At 43.8% G+C, this 17963-nt stretch overlaps 1 protein-coding gene across 2 annotated transcripts in view; it reads right to left on the bottom strand.

Annotated features, from left to right (window-relative positions):
- LOC105495150 (F-box protein 21) overlaps positions 1–17468 on the bottom strand; it is a 51661-nt gene extending 34193 nt beyond the window's left edge. The window contains exons 1-6 of one of the 2 annotated variants that reach the window (XM_011764404.3): positions 17210–17468; positions 16226–16361; positions 13087–13181; positions 3682–3803; positions 518–664; positions 68–204 (exon numbers count right to left, since the gene is read on the bottom strand). In XM_011764404.3, coding sequence (XP_011762706.1) covers positions 68–204; positions 518–664; positions 3682–3803; positions 13087–13181; positions 16226–16361; positions 17210–17448 — 876 coding nt within the window. In that variant the 5' untranslated portion in view covers positions 17449–17468. The remainder of the gene's footprint in view (positions 1–67; positions 205–517; positions 665–3681; positions 3804–13086; positions 13182–16225; positions 16362–17209) is intronic. The other variant, XM_011764412.3, reaches the window with a different exon arrangement.
- Positions 17469–17963: the final 495 nt, after the last annotated feature.

The following is a 17963-nucleotide window of genomic DNA, read 5'->3' as shown; positions in this document are numbered from 1 at the left end:
CTAAAAAAAGAAAATAAAATTACTATACCTATATTACTATGGTAATATACTATGTACCTATATTTACCTGATGCATATATAAGTTTAGGGCATTATAGTAATCCATTCGATTCCCCTTGAACTTCAGTTGGTCGTAAAGGACATAGTTCATGGCATCCAGCACCTGGCTCTGAAGTTCTATTTCCATTATCATGGATGATTCACCTGAAACACAGAGATCTACTCTGGACCCAAGCACAAATAAGGTTGTGACAGGTGCCCCAAACTACCCACAAGATGAAGACATTGGTAATGGCCTAGCAATATTAATCAAGTGTTGCCAATCTAGGAAGCAGAAGGCAGTATGTATTTGAACTGTTTTAGGTTCAACACTTCAACCACGTAAACACGTGGTCACATCATTTTATCACTTTTTCGTGACATAATGGGAGCACACTAACAAATCTCTCAACTCAAAGTAACCAATTCCTCTAGATTTTCTTTCGTAAATACAGCTGGATCCAAAGCAATGCCACACCTGCCTTGAAGGCCAAGCTGGGGTGGCGACTGTTTATGCCCCGAAGAGTTTTGCAAACGAGCTCTACGATGCTGTCAATTTGGGCCTGGATGTCTTTGAGGCTGATATCGGAGAGAGGATTGCAGTACTGGTCAATATATACAGCACCTGAAAATGAACAAGAATTACCAAATAAATTCTTACGTTACCCTTTTCTTATTAGGTTGGCATTTTACCCTGGACATCCTGGGACATGGCTCTTTACACCATCCCACTGGATAAGCTTCATGTTTTGGCCGCGGACCTTACTGCTAACACACTGAGAAGGAGCAACAAACATTTTCATAACAAAGTAGCTTACACTTTTAAAAAAATAAATACACAAACCAAACTTCTCTCAGAAGTCATGGACTAAAAAACTGCATGGTATATGGCACAGTCTCATATTCTATTACAAAGAAAAGTAAATGACATCGAGGAGATCTTTTCAAGCTACTTCTCTCTCCCTAGCTCTTATAGGTTCCAAATCCAACAACTCTGAAAACTTAATGGTATAAGGCAGTTCCTTTAGAAAAAAAAAAAATTCTGAAAGCCCTCCATGACAGATGTGCCATTTCAACAGATTACACCTCTCAAGGGCGAACAGTAAATGGACTCTGGAGCTAACCCTACTTTCCAATGAGATAACAAATTATGCTCAGGGAACGTACAGCTGAAAAGCTGTACAAAGCACACTGCAGACAGTCTCTTAAGAATCACTCCTCGGCCGGGCGCGGTGGCTCAAGCCTGTAATCCCAGCACTTTGGGAGGCCGAGACGGGCGGATCACGAGGTCAGCAGATCGAGACCATCCTGGTTAACACGGTGAAACCCCGTCTCTACTAAAAAATACAAAAAACTAGCCGGCCGAGGTGGCGGACGCCTGTAGTCCCAGCTACTCAGGAGGCGGAGGCAGGAGAATGGCGTGAACCCGGGAGGCGGAGCTTGCAGTGAGCTGAGATCCGGCCACTGCACTCCAGCCTGGGTGACAGCGCAAGACTCCGTCTCAAAAAAAAAAAAAAAAAAAAAAAAAAGAATCACTCCTCTTCACAGTCTTAGGCAATTTTGGAAGCAGAGACTGAAGGGCTAACGGCATCATTTGGGTAAGGACACCGTTACGTGGGAAGCTCTCCAGTCACGTTAAATTCAAGAGATCCCAGACCAGCTCAGAACCTGGACCCCCTTACCAATGCTCCAGAGCTGAAAGCAGTTGAATGAGTGTCAAGACACCTCGACTCCAGTCCCAGTGTTGCCACCAGCCAGGGACTGGCTCCTGGGCCTCCATGGGCCCCAGCTTCCCTACCTGGAGGCTGAAGCAGTTTATGCTGCACATTTCTGAAGTCTGTTCTTTCCTAATGCTATGATTCCCAGACTTCTTTGATGGCATCAGCATTATTCTAGTCACTCACCAAGGATCAGAACCTTGGAGAGTCAACTGTCATTCACTCAACTACTAAACAATTTCCAATGGCTTCCCAATGCTTATGACACTGGTGTGGAAGTTCTTCGAAAATTATAACTTTGTATTTAGAAAATGAAAAAGGCGTATTTGTTTTCATACATAAGCTACAAATATATATATATATATATTTATATACTACTCTTAACTGTGAAATAACAGAAGATAGGATGCTTCTCAACTCCAGTATACAAATGAGGGGATTCTAGGGTGGTGAGATGTTTCACTTCCTTTTGGATGATACTAGGTTTTCATACACTTGATAAGCATTTACACTAAGCATTGTGGGGTACACAGTGATCCTAACACAAGGACCACAACACATGAAGCTTAGGGACTAGTTACAGAAACAAAATGTATACACAGGAAACAGAAAAATGCAAGACAGTTTACTATTAAATGCTGCTGTATCTCTGAGGTGAATAAAATCTCCAAGTAGTCAGTGGAAATTTAATGGAAGTGAGGCTTGAGCTGAATTATGGAGGGGAGTAGGATTTTCAAGAGGGATTATGAGGAGGAGGGATATCATGAATGAGGAAGTGAAGCCAGGTGTATTTGTGGGGCACCAGTCTAGACAATGGCCTGGCTGGAGCAAATGGGACATCCTGGAGAGTACGGAGCATAGGTCTGGACCAGATCATGCAGGGCAATGAAAAGCAGGTAGAGGTTTAATATAAAAGGGAAATCAGTTGTCCACACTGCAGGTTTCACATGCAGTGGTGAAAGCTAGGTTTCTAATTGGGCTGGCACTGATATATTGGCTGACTTGGAGGGAAGAGGGGATAATGTTCATGAAATCAAGTATTACTCAGAAAGTTGTTGCCAGGAGAGGCAGCCATAGACTGCATGAGACTAGTTATAGAAGCCAGCCAGGTGTGGTGACACTTGAGCACAGGAGTTTGAACCTAGCACAGGTGACACAGCAAGACCCCGTCTCTAAAAATAAATACATAATTTTTTTTAAAAATAGTAACAAAATAGGAACATGACTATGAGATACACTGGAATGCAAAAAAAATCAACAATCTGGTAAATCACCAGAGGTAGGGAATAAAAGTAAATGACCAGTCATATTTACATTTCATAACCATAATGTATGGGAATGTTTGTGTAATATTTTAGGAATTCAAAATCATTTAAAAAAAATGGAAGTCTCACTTTGTTCCTGTTCAACTTAATAAGAACAAAAAGATTCTCCACTCCTTTCTTCTTGCCTGTCCACTCAACTTCTTCCTTCTCACCTTTCATTATGGACAAGCAGACTCACTGATGCCCAAGAACATTCTGTCCTCAATAAACTCCAACCCGGGAGGTTAAGGGATTTACTGAAGGTCACAGGGAGACAAAATTGGATACATTTACTTCTGATTTGGAAATTATGCCTTAAAGCTCAGAAAAATAGGAATTTACTTCATTAGCTAAAGTATCACTCTCACACTTTAAGCCAATGATGCATCTTTAAAAAACACTATTTCTTTAGTGGACTTTGATAAAATCTTAGCTCTAAATTTAATAGTTTGAACTACCTCATTGGTCAGGCCCTATAATCCAATCTGCAGAAGCCCACGAAACATGATTTACTTTTCCACTTTACCACAAGGAACACAACGATTCCCTCTGCTGGTCTTAAAAAACTAATCAGTTACCTATAGAAATACTACTGTCCACATATATGGGAAAATACCCACCTTCAAGATATGACTCATAGTCATCTGGCTGCTGAAGAAAGGCCTTAAGATTATTTAAAATTTTCTGTTGCCGCAGGTAGTAAAGAATTTTTTTCGCGTAGTATTTCCAGGTCAAAGCTTTTCTGGAAACAAACAAGTCAGTAAGAATTAAGATTTGAAAATTTTCAGTTATCTATTTTTTACATTACACTAACATACCATGTAGTTTGCTGAACAAGAAAAATATGATTGGTTCATTATCTTATAATAATTATAATGGAAGTAGATAGCAGTCTTTGAATTGTAATATAATACTAAATTAGTTGTACTGAAATTGGAGGAACAGTTATCCGCCTGGCTTCAGACTTACTTGCCTGGATCTTTGGTAAAAGGAAATGGAAGAGCAGCCTGAAAAAGGAATTGAGCTGGGGAAGGTTCAGAAGATGGGGAGGCATCTAGAATCCTTTGCTGGTCCCCCTGCTTGGGCCACTTGGGCCTGGGCACTCACTGCCACAGTGAGTTCCTCATGGCTTCACATATTATGAAAACTCCTATTTTCCAGACCAGAGTTCTCTCTTGAACTCCAGACCTGTATATCAACTATTATCCATCTACTCTACATCCCGCTTAGAGAGCTGAGCACCTTCATCTTTCTTCCCCTCCCAGAGTCACCCTCATCTCAGATCAAGGCATCTCCATCATTCTAGTAAGGCCAAAAACCTGCAAGTCATACTGGATGCCTTGCTTTCTCTCATAAGCCATACTCGAGACCTGTCAGCCAAAGCTATCAGTACTATCTTCAAATTACATCCAAAATGTGCACACTTCCCAATTACTCCCACACGCCACCATCAGCATTTCTCTGTGTTGCAGCAACATCCTCCTACCTCGGCTTCCCACTTCAGACCTGGCCCCTCCATTCTATCCTCAATACGGCAGCCAGAGCACTCCAGTAACATGTACAGTCATGTCACCCAATCCTCGACTCCAAGTCTCCAGTGGTTTCCCACCTTGCTCCAAGAAAAAGCCCAGTCCTAATGAGGACCTAAAAGGTCTCTTGAACTCTTGCCCCATTACCTCTCTGACCCCAATTCCTGCCACTCCCCCTCAGTCCAGCCACCCAAGCATTCCAGCTGTTCCTTTACTCTCCAGCGGGTGCTCACCTTAGTGCCCTGTTCCTTCTGCCTGGTACATTCTCCCCGGAGACTGCAGTCTGTTCTCACCTCCTCCTAGGTTTCAACTCAAATGTCCCCTTGAGTAAGGCCCCCTACATTATTTTAAATGGCACCACCTCACCATTCCCCTGTCTTCTTCCCCGATTATATTTCTCTATAGCATTTTTCATTTTCTAATGTAACCAATTTCTTATTTTTCTTAGTGCCTATCTCCCCCACTACAGTATAAGCCCCATGAAGGCAGGGATTTTTTTGTGTGTTGTTCATTGCTGTATCCCCAGTGCCTAGAATAGCGTTTGGCACATAGTAGATGTTCCATAACACTTGTTGAGTGAATAAAATTCTTCACCACATATCCCAAATATATATGGGGATTATAAGAAATAGGAGAGAGACAGTGATGAAACTTATCTGGCTGACATCATGAAGAAACAAACAACTTGCCAATCTTGAGGGAGGTCAATGAAAACCTGCAGAATGATCTATGTTTTATCTACTTTTTAATCTTTGAGTTGTACAACACATCAGTCTAGAAAATTGTGTGAAACAAACAAGTAGCTTAATGAATCATTATAAGACACATTCCTGGATCTACCACTCTTGCCAAGACAGAAAATTTTGTGGCCAGCACGGTGGGTGGCTCACGCCTGTAATCCCAGCATTTTGGGAGGCCGAGGTGGGCGGATCACAAGGTCAGGAGATCGAGGCCATCCTGGCTAACACAGTGACACCCCATCTCTACTAAAAATACAAAAAATTGGCCGGGCGTGGTGGTGGGCGCCTACAGTCCCAACTACTCGGGAGGCTGAGGCAGGAGAACGGGGTGAACCCGGGAGGCGGAGCTTGCAGTGAGCCAAGATGGTGCCACTGCACTCCAGCCTGGGCGACAGAGGGAGACTCGTCTGAAAAAAAAAAAAAGAAAGAAAAAAGAAAACTTTGCAAACAGCCAAGAAGCCCTCTGGGGCCCCCCTCAACAATAATCACAAACCACACCTCTATGATTATCACTTTCTTGCTTTTCTCTTTAGTATTACCATGAAATATGCATCCCTAAACAGGCGAGTCTGTTTTGATGTCTTTTAAATCTCTTAATCTACAGGATCCTCCTCCATCTTTTTTTCCCCTTGCAATTTATTTGCTGAAGAATCTGAGTTGTTAGACCTGCAGTTTCCCATCATCTGGAATTTGCTGACTGTACCCACATGATGTAGTTTAACATGTTCTTCTGTCTTCTGATCGCCTGTAAATTGGATGTAGAGGCTACATGAGATACAGATTTCATTAATTTAGCAAGACAACTTCATAGAAGGTAGTGCATTCTCCCATCAGGAGGCAATAATGCCTGGGTGTCTCTTTTGTGATGTCAGCAGCACTGCTACGCAATGTCTTGATCTGTTAATTCATTTGACATTACAAAGTGGTGACATTAGAATTCAACCAACCCTTCTTATTTCATTAGCTGTGATACTTCTGTAAGGAAAAACCTCCATGGAAAAGGCAGGATAAATGCTGATATCTTCCATTTACAATTTTTTTTTCAAAATAATGATGTGGGTTTCTATTTATTCTTCAAAGGTGACCAATTGTTTTTAGTATGATTATGAACTCATCGAGCTAAGCATATTCGACGCATTTCAATCCATTCCTGTTATTATCCACACTGATGCTCAAACTGTCACATCTTTGGCCACTGGAAGCCTCTTCACATTGGTTCCTCAATACTTCCGACATAAAGTAGTGTCAGTTTTCTTACTATCTGGTTAGGTTTCCAGGATGCTCCAGGCTCATCTTTTAAAATCCTTGCATTGGACACAGAACCAGTCTTTCTTCAAAAACCCTGGCTTCTTCTGTGGAAAATGTTGTATCAAGATGACAATCTGGATACCAGGGAAGATCAATTCCACTAGGTTGGTTATTGTTTCTAGATCTTTTCAGTGGACACACCTAGGAAGCCTAGTGTTTATGTGCACTTGTGTGTACATGTACATATGCACATGCACTTACATACACCTACATGCATTTAAACATAAAATATCTTTTGAGTTCATACTGACACTTCTAATTCAAAAATATATGGCTCTGACCTTCTATCTTATATCTATGTCTTCTTTATTCCGGGAGAATTCTGCTTCTCCAGGATATCACAGGTGATAAAATTAGAATATCACATTGTTATTCATTTACTTCATTCCACAGCTCTCTCTCATACACACACACCAGCCCTCAGAATAACAAGACTAATGTTCTTATCACTTTTGAGACGGAGTCTCGCTCTGTCGCCAGGCTGCAGTGCAGTGGTGTGATCTCGGCTCACTGCAATCTCTACCTACCGGGTTCAAGCTATTCTCCTGCCTCAGCCTCCCAAGTAGCTGGGATTACAGACAGTGTCACCCCACCAAGCTACTTTTTTTTTTTAAGTATTTTAGTAGAGACGGGGTTTCACCATGTTGGCCAGGATGGTCTCAATCTCCTGACCTCATGATCTGCCCACCTCAGCCTCCCAAAGTGCTGGGATTACTCATCACTTTTATGATTACTGAAAACAGGTAAATATTTTGCATATGTTCTCCCCCACTGTCCATTCATTTATTTAAACAGATGCATTGTATTTATACTGACATGTCTTACAGACATTACACATGCAATACTTTCTTCCCTAGAACCCTCATTTGAATTTAAATCGACAAATACATATTTAGTGCTCACTGCCCGTGTTTTTCTGTTTTTTTTTTGGTCGGGGGTGGGGGGAGTGGTTTTTGGTCATTTGAAATTCATTTTCCAGGAGATTTCTCAGGAAGGACTGAAAAGTCACTGAATTCTTGTAAGTTGTTAAGTTTGTGTGTACTCTTCATATCTGGAAGTCAGTTTGGCTGGATATAAAAATCCTTGGCTGACATTTTCCTTAGATCATTGAGTATCTTAAATAAGTTATTTTTTCCTTTGGCATAAAAAATTCTGTTGAAAAGTCTGATGATATTCTCATTTTCTTTTCCTTATAAATGACTTTATCTTTTTTGCTTGGATGCTCAAAGGACTTTCCTGTCTTTAAAATCCAGCAATTTTACTAAAATATGTCTCAGTATTGGTCATTCTGGGATACTTTTCTCGGGTACAACGTATGCATTTATTTATCTATCTATCTATCTATCTATCTATCTATCTATCTATCTATCTAATCCATCTATCTATTTATTTGAGACTGAGTCTCACTCTGTCACCCAGGGTGGGGTGCAGTGGCACAATCTCAGCTCACTGCAACCTCCGCCTTCCAGGTTCAAGCAATTCTCTTGCTTTAGCCTCTTGAGTAGTTGGGATTACAGGCATGCCATGCCCGGCTAATTTTTTGTATTTTCAGTAAAGACGAGGTTTCTCCATGTTGGCCAGGCTGGTCTCGAACTCCTGACCTCAGGTGATCCGACCGCCTCAGCCTCCCAAAGTGCTGGGATTCCAGGTACGAGCCAGCACGCCCGGCCCAGTGTATGCCCTTTTACTATGCTGTTTCTAATCTTTATTGTAGGGCATCCTCTTTTTTAAGACCACATAGCACATCATAAACACAAACTGATTTCCAACTGATGCTTTAGTATTTATGGAAACTACACTTTTTCCTTCCCATGATTTCCATATCCAAACCACAAGCATTTGCCAGGAATGAATACAAATAGGGTCTTCCATGAAAACTGATATCCCAAAATATTTTTAAATGTGGGGTATTCTATCATTTAAAAACAATCTTATTTGTTTGTTGGCTCGCACTTATAGTCCTAGCACTTTGGAAGGCCAAGGTGGGAGGATCACTTGAAGCCAAGAGTTCAAGACCAGCCTGGGCAACATAGTGAGACACTGTCTCTACCAAATAAAAATTAGCCAGGCATGATGGCACATGCCTATATTCCTAGCTACTCAGGAGGCTGAGGCCGGAGGATCCCTTGAACCCAGGAGTTCAAGTTACAGTGAGCCATGATTGCACCACTGTACTCCAGCCTGGGCAACAGGATGAAACCCTGTCTCAAAAAATAAACAGGGCTGGGCATGGTGGCTCACACCTGTAATCCTAGCACATTGGGAGGCCAAAGCAAAAGGATCCTTTTTTTTTTTTTTTTTGAGACCAAGTCTGTCGCCCAGGCTGGAGTGCAGTGGCGCAATCTCGGCTTACTGCAACCTCAGTCTCCTGGCTTCAAGCACTTCTCCTGTCTCAGCCTCCCGAGTAGCCAGGATCACTGACCTCAAGTGATCAACCCGCCTCGGCCTCCCAAAATGCTGCGATTACAGGTGTGAGCCACCATGCCTGGCCGGGAAGATCTCCTGAGGCCAGGAGTTTAATACCTGCCTGGGCAACAAAGCAAGACTCCATCTATACAAAAAATAGAAAAAATTAGCCAGGTGTAATGGCAAGTGCCTGTAGTCCTAACTACACGGGAGGCTAAGGCAGGAAGATCACTTGAGCCCAGGGGTTTGATTCTGCAGTAAGCTATGATTGTGTCATGGCATTCCAGCCTGGGTGACAGAGTGAGACTCTGTTTCTAAAACAAACAAACAATCCTTTTTTAAGGTCAAAATATATGTGTTGGGCCAAGGGGTAACCTATTCGTATTTATTTCTAAAAAGACTATAATATATGTCTTTACTGGATATGCATTTTCATCACTTTTGGGAATCTGATACGTAAAATGGCAGTACTTCATTGTTGTTTAACACTTCTATTTTTTTTTTGAGACGGAGTTTCACTCTTGTCGCCCACGCTGGAATGCAATGGTGTGATCTCAGCTCACTGCAACCTCCACCTCCCGCGCCTCCCAGGTTCAAGCAATTCTCCTGCCTAAGCCTCCCGAGTAGCTGGGATTATTGGTGCCTGCTACCAAGTCCGGCTAATTTTTGTATTTTTCTGTAGAGACAAGGTTTCACCACGTTGGCCAGGCTGGTCTCGAACTCCTGACCTCAGATGATCCACGGACTCAGCTTCCCAAAGTGCTGGGATTACAGGCGTGAGCCACTGCGCCCGGCCTATTTAATACTTTTTGAATAGAGCATTAAAGGGTTTTTTCCATGATTGTTAGCCATTAGGATTTGTTCTTCTGTGAATGCCATCCTCCTAACCTTTGCACGTTTTTCAGTATCTCTTGAGTTCTACTGACTTCATTCATGGTCTCTTGGCCATATAGAAGTGTCTGCTCTTTCACCGCCTCCGCATTGTCATTCTTGGTTAAGGTGGTCTCCCTAGACTATATGAAGTTCCCTATTTTCTTAAGGAATGTTCACTGTGATCACTTAAAAATTTCAGTTGTTTAATCCTTTGGAAAAATGTTTGCATATGATGCACGTTTTCCTTTCTTCCAGATGGATATTCAGTTATGTCCAGTACCATTTCTTTAAAAATCCATTTTTTTCCCTCTGAGTTTAAATATATTAAATTATCTTTTATTCTGGGATGCATCTGTCAATTATCCTCTGCTACTGATGCAGCTATTTTTATTGAATTACTGTGCTGTTTGGATTATAAGTAGCTTTCTAAGATGGCCTAATATCTAGTGATGCCAGTTTCCCATTATGATTACTAAAAGATTGTTTTTTGGCTCTTCTTGTGAATTTAGTCTTCTGTATATATTTTATGACATCTAAATGAAAGAAAAGAAAAAAGCAAAACAACCCCCCCTGCTCACCACCCCCCAAAAAAAGACTTTGTTTGAATCCTAATTGGAATGACACTAGGTTTATATATTAATTTGGGGAGAACTGACATTTTTTGTGACAGTAAGTCTTCACATTCCAGGACATGCTATCTATTTTATGTCTTTCTTTTTTTTTTTTTTTTTTTGAGACGGAGTCTGGCTCTGTCACCCAGGCTGGAGTGCAGTGGCGCGATCTCGGCTCACTGCAAGCTCCGCCTCCCGGGTTTATGCCATTCTCCTGCCTCAGCCTCCCAAGTAGCTGGGACTACAGGCGCCCGCCACCTCGCCCGGCTAGTTTTTTGTATTTTTTAGTAGAGACAGGGTTTCACCGTGTTAGCCAGGATGGTCTCGATCTCCTGACCTCGTGATCCGCCCGTCTCGGCCTCCCAAAGTGCTGGGATTACAGGCTTGAGCCACCGCGCCCGGCCTATTTTATGTCTTTCAATAACAACCTATAGTCTGAACTGGGAAACCCATTCCCAAGACTACTGCCTAGAAACATCACTCCTCACAGTGACACAAAATGGAAAAATAAAGTGGTTGTCCATCTATAGGAAAATCATGTAGGCCGGGCACAGTGGCTCACGCCCATAATCTTAGCACTTTGAGAGGCTGAGACCGGCAGATCACCTGATATCAGGAGTTTGAGACCAGCCTGACCAACATGGTGAAACACCGTCTCTACTAAAAATACAAAATTAGCCGGGTGTGGTGGCAGGCACCTGTAATCCCAGCTACTCGGGAGGCTGAAGCAGGAGAATCTCTTCGACCCAGGAGGCAGAGGTTGCCAAGATCGTACCACTACACTCCAGCCTGGGCAACAAGAGTGAAATTCCATCTCAAAAAAATAAAAATAAAAATAAGTAAATAAATTATGTAACGCACCACAGAAGAGTAAGTAGACATTAACAAAAGTGATTTTGATGTTTTACCCACTGAAGGGGATGGATTTCCATAACGTACTGTTGAATGAGAAAACACAATATAGAAAAGTACCTATTATGTGATCCCAATTTTGTGCAATAACGATCCCTTCCCATACTCATCACTGTCAGCCAGCATGAAGAATGCAACCTGGGCTGTTATCAAGAATTACAGAGGTGGCGGCAGGAAAGGCCAATGTAAACAGAGGGAATAGGGAGGAAAAAGGAAACAGCATAAATAAGAAAAAAACCCAGTCTGTACTAAACATCAAACCAAAACAACCAACAAAGTATGTATGAGGTTCCATTTATGTACTTAAAAGTACATATGCACATTAAAAAAACACAAGTCAGCTTTTATTTTGAAGACTGCACAATACTGACTACTAGATCATACTTCAATTCATTTATAGATAAACCAAAATAGAAATGGAAAAATGACCTCTGCATCTGAACTCATCCAAGGCCTAGAATAGTGACACATCTTACCTCTACCCACAGTTGTTCCACTGATAGATATTTCTCTCTCCTAAATCCCCTTTAAAAAACAACAGAAATATTTTATCCCTTGTTTGTGAGATATTTCGCAAAGATTCCTTTTAAGGAAGATGTTAAACTAGCATTCTTATCTTCCATCACTAGAAAGTTTTCAGAACTTTTAGAGCAGAAAGTCTTTTCCACAGGCAAGTTAGGCTGGAAGCCCAGTCATCTTTCAGGTAAAAACTGGAAATTAACCCTCACAGCAGAAAATAAAAGGCATATGAAATTTTAAGTAATAACCAAGAAATAAGGGGTTCTTCTTGATCAGGTGAGTCCCTTAGTACACAGTTTTCTGACTGGAAGATAAAAGAAAGGCTCACCCAAAGACCTACAGTGTTCAAAGACCAAGGTAAGATTATTTTGTACCACAATTCAGAAATTGTAAAAAATCATCCATTAAATTAAGACATGCCTAAGAAATTATTATTTTTAAATTAAAAGATTCAATTCATGATAGGCAAATTTGGTAGTAAGTGGAGAGGTAATAATGAAGGAAGCATGATTTCTATTACCAGAAGGTTTCTTTTTTTTTGAGACGAAGTCTCGCTCTTGTCCCCCAGTCTGGAGTGCAATGACACGATCTCAGCTCACTGCAACCTCCGCCTCCTGGGTTCAAGTGATTCTCTTGCTTCAGCCTCCCGAGTAGCTGGGATTACAGGTGCATACCACCACACCCAGCTAATTTTTTGTATTTTTTTAAGTAGAGATGGAGTTTCACCATGTTGGCCAGGCTGGTCTCGAACTCCTGACCTCAGACGATCCACCCGCTTCGGCCTCCCAAAGTGCTGGGATTACAGGCGTGAGCCACCGTGCCCAGCCTATTACCAGAAGGTTTCTAAACAACACAACAGATACAAGGGTCCGGAGCACAGTATTTGACCCACAATAAAGCTAAACATTAATTCCATTTTCTTTCCAAAAGGATTTTTGTAAGGTTTCTTTATATGTCAATTGTCTTGGTGTATCTACCTAATATACACAGAACTTTTCAAAACTGTAACTATGACCAGGCGTGAAATATTTGGAATCACATGTTCCAGGGTTTAGCCACACAGAAATTACAGCAATTTATTCCGGACTTATTAAAACAAACAAATCCCTGCTAAAGCTATGGCTTACCTTCCTTCCATATTTAGGATACACACCAGTTCATCCTCAAAAAAAATCTCTGGTCCTTCAAGGTTCTCAATGTCACTGAAGCCATTACAAGGAACCTATGAAGAAGACATATACAAGTAGGCCTCAATTATGAGTATTGATGCAACTGTCACTCTCACAAATTTGAGTTGAAATAAAGATGTCCACTACTAAAGACAGTGCTAACAGTTATTCTACACTACCTTGCACTACCAGTCATGGGTAGAAAATAACATAAAGTAACAATAATTTACTGAGATCTTCTTGTTATTTGCAATCAATTATGTTTTCATAGACTAGAATTTCTGAAACTGCCAACTCAGAGTTCTAATGTAAAGAAAACTAGCTCTGGCCAGGCACAGTGGTTCCTGACTGTAATCCCAGAACTTTGGGAGGCCAGGGCAGGCGGATAACCTGAGGTAAGGAGTTTGAGACCAGCCTGATCAACATGGTGAAACCCTGTCTCTACTAAAAATACAAAATTAGCCAGGCATGCCTGTAATCCAGCTACTTGGGAGGCTGAGGCAGAAGAATCACTTGAACCCGGGAGGCAGAGGTTACAGTGAGCCGAGATTGCGCCATTGCACTCTAGCCTGGGCAACAAGAATGAAACTCCGTCTAAAAAAAAAAAAAGCAGCAGCAGCAGCCGGGTGTGATGGCTCATGCCTGTAATCCCAGCACTTTGGGAGGGCGAGGCAGGCAGATCACCTGAGATCGGGAGTTCGAGACCAGCCTGACCAACATGGAGGAAACCCTTTCTCTACTAAAAATACAAAATTAGCCAGGCATGGTGGTGCACGTCTGTAATCCCAGCCACTCAGGAGGCTGAGGCAGGAGAATCGCTTGAACCCAGGAGGCAGAGGCTGCAGTGAGCTGAGATCGCGCCACTGCACTCCAGCCTGAACAAGGACTAGAACTACAAAATCTCCTAATGACTACTTCACATAGTCTATGCTGTACTCAACTAAGAGAAGAGGGCCCGGGAGGTAAGCCTAGTAGATCAGGCAGCTCCTGTAATCCACTGGGCATGTTTTCTCCTCTGTAAATTCAGGTGCAAATGGCTTTAAGGTTTTCTCAGTTAAGGCCTGGCGTGGTGGCTCACGCCTGTAATCCCAGCACTTTGGGAGGCTGAGGTGGGCGGATCACCTGAGGTCAGGAGTTCGAGACCAGCCTGACCAACATGGAGAAACCCCGTCTCTACTAAAAATACAAAATTAGCCAGGCGTAGTGGTGCATGCCAGTAATCCCAGCTACTCGGGAGGCTGAGGCAGGAAAATCACTTGAACCTGGGAGGCAGAGGTTGCAGTGAGCCGAGATCACGCCATTGCACTCCAGCCTGGGCAACAAGAGTGAAACTCCGTCTCAAAAAAAAAAAATCTTCTCAGTTTAAAATTCTATGGCTTCTCTCAGTCTTCTTTTTGCAAGTAGCCAGAACATTTCAGGTCAACCTGTGTGCATTCCGAGAACACAGGAACACCAAGATCCTGGGCCAAAGCAATCACCCACCCACAGATTAATGTTAAGTATGCTCCCGCTGTGTTCAAAGTCCTTGACATACTTCTAATTAAGCAGTGGTACAGGGAAAGGGGGAGCTGAGGAAAAAACACAACAATCCATCATTATTACACAGAGGCACAGACTGTTCAAAACATACACAAAACCAGCTGGACTAGAGGAGGTTGCAGGCTCATAGTCCATGACCAATTGCACCAAACATAGCTAGTACCAAAATCTACGTATGTGCAAACACATTCAGATCAGCATTTACAATTTGTGATTACGAATGCTTTTAGCCAGGGCATGGCTTCTCCAAAGTAGAATACAAATTTTGTTTATTCTAACACTAATAAATATTTATAGAAACCAATTACACTAAGGAAGGTCTATTTGTATTCTCCATAGGGGAAAACATTCAAATTTGTCCAAAGTTCAAATTTTCCCTTTCAAAACTTGAAGAGCCTTGAAAACATTTCAAATTATGAACTCCATTAACTAACAGTAAATAAAATTACAGAATCCAAAGGAGTCTTTAGTAAAACACAAAAGAGAAATAAATCAGATCGGCTCTATTTCTAGAACCCCAACCAGAAATAAATATCTAATAGTTTGTTGAACTCAAAACATTAGTGTGGATTATTTTCCAGAGTTACAAAAAGGGATGAGAACATACAGAAACTTCCGTGAGGCCTGGCATACGCCTGTAATCCCAACACTTTGGTTTGCCGGGGCCGGCGGATCACTTGAGGCCAGGAGTTCAAGACCAGCCTGACCAACATGGTAAAACCCCATCTCTACTAAAAATACAAAAATTATCCAGGTATGGTGGCACATGCCTGTAGTCCTGGCTACTCGGGAGACTGAGACATGAGAATTGCTTGAGCCCAGGAGCAGGAGGTTGCAGTGAGCTGAGATTGTGCCACTGCACTCCAGCCGGGGAGACAAAACAAGACTCTGTCTCAAAAAAAGAAAAAAGAAACTTCCATGAGACGTTTTGAAGAAAGAAAGAAAAAAAAAAAAACCAAAAAACCCACCATGTATTTCAGCAATATTAAAAAAAAGCAAACAAAAACTTTTCAGGGATAATGAATGAAAGACAATTTATTTCAGGGACTAGTAACTCTGATTTGTAGGTAGCTTTTAATTCTCTGTTACCTTAACAAATAATGCAGTTCACTACTGGTTAGAACCTGCAAAGCCAGAGAGAAGAACCACATTAATTTCGTCAACCCTTCTGGGAAAACAACCGGGAGAAATTTATAGTGTTCAATCATTGATGATTCCCCAAATAACGCAGGGGTTGCAAACAAAATCCGTTGAACCCACTTGAGAAATAATGCTGATCTGGACTTCGTCTACATTGTGCTGCGTGGGTCCCTCCCTGCTCCCTCCACCCCCATTCTCTCTCTGGCTTTAGAAAAGTAAAGCTGGCACAGACAAATGGCTTCGTGTTGTTGGATAGGAGAAAAAGGACACAATGACTCTTGCAGCCATCTAAGTGAGTAAGGGATTGTGAGAGCATTGAAAAGGGAGATACGAAAAAGAGCTGGATGAGCTCATGCCTGCAGACCCAGACACATACACCAGCAGGCCAAAGCTTAGAGCCACATCAACAGATCCTTACGTGCTCTGAAAAGAACCTCTTTGAGAACGAGGCTACAATCTTCCGCGCTTCCAACCCAGCTTTTTGCCGAACTTTATACTCTTCCAACCAATTGACGTAGTCGGTGGGGCTGTAGTGTTTCATAAGGGAAGGCCACCTACGAGGAGAGAAACACCCCCTCAGCTTTACAGAGACTCAAAGGCAGGCGGCCACGAATCCAAGGCAGCCTTGGAAACAGGGACAGCAGCGGGGTCCCGTGGTAAGAGGGACCCCGGCGAGGGACCTAGTTCAAAACCCCACCGGCATTCACTCACTCACTCCTGGTGTGACCTTGGCGTAGCGGCATGAATGATGTCTCCATTCCCCATCTCTAAAATGGGGACAGTTGTAATAACAATAATAATAATAATGACAATGACAGTGAGTATTCATTGAGCGCCTCCTAGGAGCCGGGGCCCTGCGTGCGTGCCTCCCGCAGATCATCTAATTTAATAACCACGGTGAAAGGTCTAATGATCACCACCACTCAAAGTCTATGAACGAGGCTCAAAAAAAGGGAAGTCGCTACCCCCAAGGTCACAGAGGGAGTGTGCAGGGCCAGATTTCATCCCGGGGCCACGCTGAAATCTGTGCCGTCCACAACCAGCCCGGGGATGCTGCGCCCGCCCGATCGATGCATCACTGGGTCCATGTAAACATTTCAGCCCGGAGTCGGGCACAAAAGAAGCGCGCAAAAGGGACGAGCCGCGCCGCCGCCAGCGTCACCCTTGACCGAGGGCCCGGCTGCGAGGCGCTCACAGATGCGCCATTTGGGGACCCGGGGGTCCGCCTGGCGTGGCCCCGCAGGGTCCGGGGCCTGGAGGCCTTTGTCTGTCTGTCCGCGGGAAGGGGTCCGGGGTGGGGTTCGCGCTCGGGGCGGCCGCGGGGAGCGAGCGGGGCGGCTGCCCGGCCCCGGGGGGCGCGGGGCGGTGGGCGCGCAGCCGGGGCGCGGGGCTGCTGGCTCACCTCACCCGGAACTGCTCCTTCCACACCTTCCCGCTGCTCTGGCACAGCTCGCGCAGCCGCCGGCAGGTGCTGGAGACACGGCCAATGTCGGCGGCCGTCAGCGAGCCGCAGCACAGGATGTACTCCAGCACCTCACCCGGCAGGTTGACCAGGCAGCTGAGGCCCGCTACCTCCGGCGCGGCCTCCTCCGGTAGCGCCGGCACCACCTCCATCGCGCTGTCGACTGCTGCCGCCGCCATCTTGTCCGCGTACCTGGGGCCGCGCGCGCGCGCGCGCGAGAGGGTCGGGGAGCCCCGCCTGGCCCCGCCTACTGGTCTTGGGGGCGAGTCGTGTGATCGCTCCGCCCACCCGCGGGCCACACCTCCCCTGCATCAGCCGGGGTCCGCGCGGGTGGCAGCGCCGAAAAAGGAGGACATAATTGCGCTCTGTGCTTGGAGCCGGCAGCGCAAGCCGCCTCTAGTCTGGGACAACAATAGTAGCATTGATTCTTTTAAACGTAATTAATGTTTAAAATTAACAAATAAAAATGGTATCTATTCTTACGCGTGCTGAGCACTTTCTGTGCGCATTGGACCTTCCCCAATTAACCTACGAACTTTCTCCTCATATTACAAACGGGGAAACTGAGGTTCGGAGAGTGAGAGGGCTTGCTCAGGATCCCTTGACTTGGATTTTTTTTTTTTTCCGCTTTCGGACGGAGTCTCGCTCTCGCCCAGGCTGGAGGGCAGTGGTGCTATCTGTAATTAGTGTTTAA

The sequence above is a fragment of the Macaca nemestrina genome, chromosome 10, assembly GCF_043159975.1.
Source record: "Macaca nemestrina isolate mMacNem1 chromosome 10, mMacNem.hap1, whole genome shotgun sequence".
In the NCBI taxonomy this organism is placed as follows: Eukaryota; Metazoa; Chordata; class Mammalia; order Primates; family Cercopithecidae; genus Macaca; species Macaca nemestrina.
The sequence above is the reverse complement of the archived record's forward strand: the minus strand, read 5'-3'. Positions and strand labels throughout refer to the sequence as shown.